Source organism: Anolis carolinensis, chromosome 2 (genome assembly GCF_035594765.1).
Source record: "Anolis carolinensis isolate JA03-04 chromosome 2, rAnoCar3.1.pri, whole genome shotgun sequence".
In the NCBI taxonomy this organism is placed as follows: Eukaryota; Metazoa; Chordata; class Lepidosauria; order Squamata; family Dactyloidae; genus Anolis; species Anolis carolinensis.
Window position 1 is genome coordinate 20076034 of NC_085842.1, and position 4714 is coordinate 20080747.

General features: G+C 41.5%; 1 protein-coding gene across 1 annotated transcript; it reads left to right on the plus strand.

Moving 5' to 3' along the window:
• Positions 1 to 752: 752 nt before the first annotated feature.
• On the plus strand, positions 753 to 1643 carry LOC103280887 (oocyte zinc finger protein XlCOF19-like). The gene has a single exon (XM_008121176.1). It carries the CDS (start codon positions 753 to 755, stop codon positions 1641 to 1643), a length of 891 nt encoding a protein of 296 aa, XP_008119383.1.
• Positions 1644 to 4714: the final 3071 nt, after the last annotated feature.

A 4714-nucleotide genomic window follows, 5' to 3' on the forward strand; every position in this document is an offset into this window, starting at 1 on the left:
TACAACAAGCATTGACCAATTTACAACAGCAATATGAATTGATAATTTCAAATGAATTAGAAGGGAAAATGATGTATAACCAGGGAAATTGTTAGCATGTCAACTGAAGGAGTGTAAGAAGCAGCAACTAAAATAATTACTGAGAAGCAGCACATTCATAAGATATTTGAGGATTATTATTGAAATTTATATAAAGACACCCAGATAAATACCAGGAAGATGTATCAATATTTGGATGAATGGACACATAAAACCTTCATGAAAATGAAGGTAGAATTAGATAAACAAATTATGCTGTAGGAGTTATGTAGGGCTATTAATAAAGCTAAAATAAATAAAGCCCCTGGCCCAGATGGGTTTTCTGCCTCATATTATAAAATATATAAAGAAGAACTGGCCCCAGTTCTCCTTTCAGTAAGGAAAGGAAACAATTAGAAATTGAACCAGTATATAGTTCAATTTCTCTTTAGGCTCTTATTCAAGATTCAGAAACTTTCTCAGACTCTACAATTTTCCTTGGTCAGTGAAAAAAAAGGACAATATTAACTTTGCCAGTGAAGAATTTCCAAACACTTGGGAGCAACCACTGTGTCTTGTTCCCCCTAAACCTTCGTGGGAAGCTTCCTAGTGACATTGTGAGGATGGGTCTTAATTTGCCTTCTGCTTTATTTCCAATAGGTGATGAATGGAAAAGTGAGAATGAGGGGCAACTAAGTGAGGATTCCTCACAAAGAACAGCGTGTGAAGCATTGATGGAGATTGTTCGGAGCCAAAATGGGCCATCAAGCCAAGGCGGAAGCCACACGGAGGAGCTGAAAGCCAAATCCTTTCCATTTCAGGTGGGAGACATGCACAAAATCTTGGTCCAGCAAGAAAGCAAGAAAGAAAAAAAGGGGATTGCTTTCCCCAGTGTTCACTGGATAATTCGCCCCGAGGATGAGTCAGATTTAATGTTTGCAAAGACTTTTAATCAGAGTGGAAACCTCACTGAATGTGAAACGCTTCAGGAAAGGACTAGTTCCAACATATACCTGAATCAAAGTATTTCTGCAGATGAGAGACAGTGCATGAATTCAGATCTTGGTGAGATGAAACATCCAAAGATCCAAAAAGGGGAGAAGCTGTTTAAATGTTTGGAGTGTGAGAAATGCTTTGGTCAAAGCACCCATCTCACATCACACCAAATCATCCACACAGGAGAAAAACCGTACTGCTGCGGGAAAAGATTCAACAAGAGTGTCAACCTTTTTAAGCAACAAAAGATTCACAAGGGGGAGAAACCACACTGCTGCCCGGATTGCAGCAAAAGTTTTGCAGCCAAGCCGAGCCTCATTCAACACCAAAGAGTGCACACAGGGGAAAAACCCTATACATGTACGGAGTGCGGAAAAAGTTACAGTTCCCGAGGAAACCTTAGGGTCCATCAACGGATGCACACAGGGGAGAAGCCATTTTCCTGCTCCGAATGTGGCAAGAGCTTCAGCGACCAGTCCAGCTTTGTTAGACATAAGAGAATCCACACCGGAGAGAAACCGTACACCTGTGCAGAGTGTGGGAAAAGCTTCAGCCAAAGTAGCAGCCTGACTTTACATCAGAGAATCCATGCCAAGAGAAGCTGCCACACAAAACTCAGCATTTGCTGAATGCCAGCATGCCTGTGTTAGTCTTTTCACCCAATCCAACGAACAGTTTAAGAAGTAGGTGTTGAGCATAGAGCTTGGAGGTGATGCTGAGCACGCTAATTGAATGATAGTTCTGAGGGTCATTCCTACCACCTTTCTTATAGACAGAACTTACAATGCTCATTTTCCACACACATGGCATTTATCCAATGCTGTTTATCTTGGTAAATAGGCTAGCAAGAAGGGCTGCACTGTGCAGCGTTTTCATTGAAAACTTCCGGAGGAAGTTTGTCTTCTCCAGGTGCTTTCTTAGATTTCAAAGATGCAATTAATGACTTTATCTCGCTGCCAGAGACTGGTTCCCACTCAGGCAAAATAGAGGTCTTTGTCCAGCCCTGCCACTTCCAAGGTGCCTGTCTGGCTGCAGAAGATACTGGAGAAGCATTTAATCCAAGTAGAGGCAGTGATTGAGGCTTCTGATGTCCATCTTACTCCTTGTAGTCCTCTGGTTTTGTGTGTGTGTGTGTGTGTGTCAGAAGCGACTTGAGAAACTACAAGTCACTTCTGGTGTGAGAGAATTGGCTGTCTGCAAGGATATTGCCCAGGGGACGCCCGGATGTTTGATGTTTTTACCATCCTTGTGGGAGGCTTCTCTCATGTCCCCGCAAGGAGCTGGAGCTAATAGAGGGAGCTCATCCACGCTCTCCCTGGGTTGGATTCAAACCGGCAACCTTCAGGTCAGCAACCCAACTTTCAAGTCAGCAGTCTGCCGGCACAAGGGTTTAACCCATTGCGCCATTGGGGGTCCTATTCCTCTGGTAACAAGTTCCCAGAATTTGTCTTCCTTTCGTTCTATTTCTGCCTGGTCACGTTCCTGCCACATGGATTTTATGTCTTATCTTTGAGTAGACTTTTATATTTTGCCCTGCATTTAATTACATTTTCTGTGCTTTTCCCAGATGAGTTTTTACAGGATTCCTTTAAAAAAATTTTTAGCAGCCTTGCATTTTGTGTCAAACCAGCCATATTCTGCAGGCTGAATATTTTTATCAGTAGGTGTTGGCTCTTTTATAATATGTTGATAGATATCTAAAGGCTCTGCTGACTTATTACAGAGTCATTGGTGTATGCTTGTCAAATAGTTACTATGTAATTTCTCTTTGATAGTGCTGTTCAGTCCAATTGACCACTTCAGCATCCTTTCCTCCAACAATTCTCCAGTTATGTTTTCTGTTCTTGTTAATACTGCTTGTTCAATAATTGGACCTAGGGACACTACTAAAGGAAAATGGACATTTTCTGTGCATTCCAGAATTTCAGATGTATTCACTAGGGAAGCAACCCAGGAGAGAAATCCTTTGGGCTCCCATGTAGAGTGTTCAATTCCTTGAATTCAATTCCTTGCCGATTATATTGATTGTCCATGGAGATATGTGAAGTTATAATATATCTTCCAATGATAGGCCTAAAGGATGCAAGAGGCTTTCTGAAGCTGCTCCAATCTGGGTGTTAAAGTCCCCACATATAAGAACAAATGCCTTGAGAAATTTCAGGTGTATCTGTTCTAGCAGAAAGATTAAATCCTTCCATATTTCGAGAGTCACTAGCAGACCATTGGAAAAGGAAAATAAATGCTTATACAGAAAAAAAATCTTCCCGGTATCTGTATTAATTTGCACTGGCAAAAGATAACTATTTTGCAAACTGAAATAAACCACCTGGGATTCTCTTGCTAATTCTATTGAAATAAAGGACACCAAACCACCACTTCCTCTGCCTTTTGAAGAATTTCTTACAGCTGTTTAATTGAATACTGTATAACCATGTAGGAGTGGGGAATTGAGCTCATGCATCTAGGTCTCTCACAAACGAATGTCATATTTCTGTAAAGTTCTAATAAATTCCTCATCTGCCATTTTACAGTCTGCAAGATGTTGTAGCCCAGCCTGAGACTGGCTCCATTGAGCCGGTTATTGTCCCTGCACCTGCTTTGCCAGAGGCACCTGCCTTGCTAGAGGACTCTGGGTTTGGGCCTGAGATGAAGCCAGAGTTTGTCCCAGTGGATTCTGGGACCAGAGACAGAATAGTTGCAAGCAGGCATTTTGAATCACATTTCTCACAGCAGTCAAGGTCGGATCTCCAGGTGCCAGATGGACATTCTAGTTTGGATGTGGGAGTTGATACAATGGAGAGAGATAATGAGTTTGACAGGAAGACAACGATAACTCACCAGAGGAGGGAAAGGGAGTTTTTGAGGAGGAGCAAACAGTTGTTTTTGAAGGAAAATAATGAGAAATCTTCTCATGGGAAAAAGACCTTGGATTTCCCTTTAAAAGGGTTGCTTTCCCTGACGCAGCCAGAGGTGGTAACGCTGCTAATTCAAGAGAGAAAGATCTTTGTTCCGTGTTCCTGTGTATTCCTGCAGCCATGTATCTTGCTTCAAGTTCCAGCCTCGGTTTGGCCTGTGAATCCAGTTGGATATTCCAGTGACTTTACCATTTGAATTCTATTCTAGTCAAGATCCTCGCCTTGTGTTTCAGCATTGACTTCATACCTTGGACTATCTTGGAGTTTAATCCTGCTTTCTAGTCTTGTTTCCTGTGGTTATCGTTTGACTCATGCCTTGGAATTGATCTTGTTTGGACTATTCTTGATACCTTTCTTGGGACTTCCTTTGATATCCGTTTTTGGACTATGTTCTTTGAGTGACTTTTATAGACTCTTGCTTCAAGATTTTCAAGTAGCTTGCTCTTGTGGATTTAAACCTATTTCCTGACTCTGAATTTTGTTTTGCTATTGCTTGCATATAACCTTCAATAAACAGCTTGCTTGCTTATATGCTGGGGCTCCAGTGTGGTTTTGAGGTGCCTACATAGCCTAGGGGTGCAACACAAGGTTCCAGGAAATTATTTCCAGCCCTGTTTGCTTTGTATCTAGTCAGCTGTAATGTCTTTTAAAAAAATGAATGAAAATGCTCCAGCTTAATCCTTTTATTGCTTTCCTTGTTTCCCCTGTGATTGTTAATGTTAGGCCTATAGTCATCACTTGAGTTTCTGGAAAAAGAGCTAGAGGTAAATTTTGTTTTGGTCTGC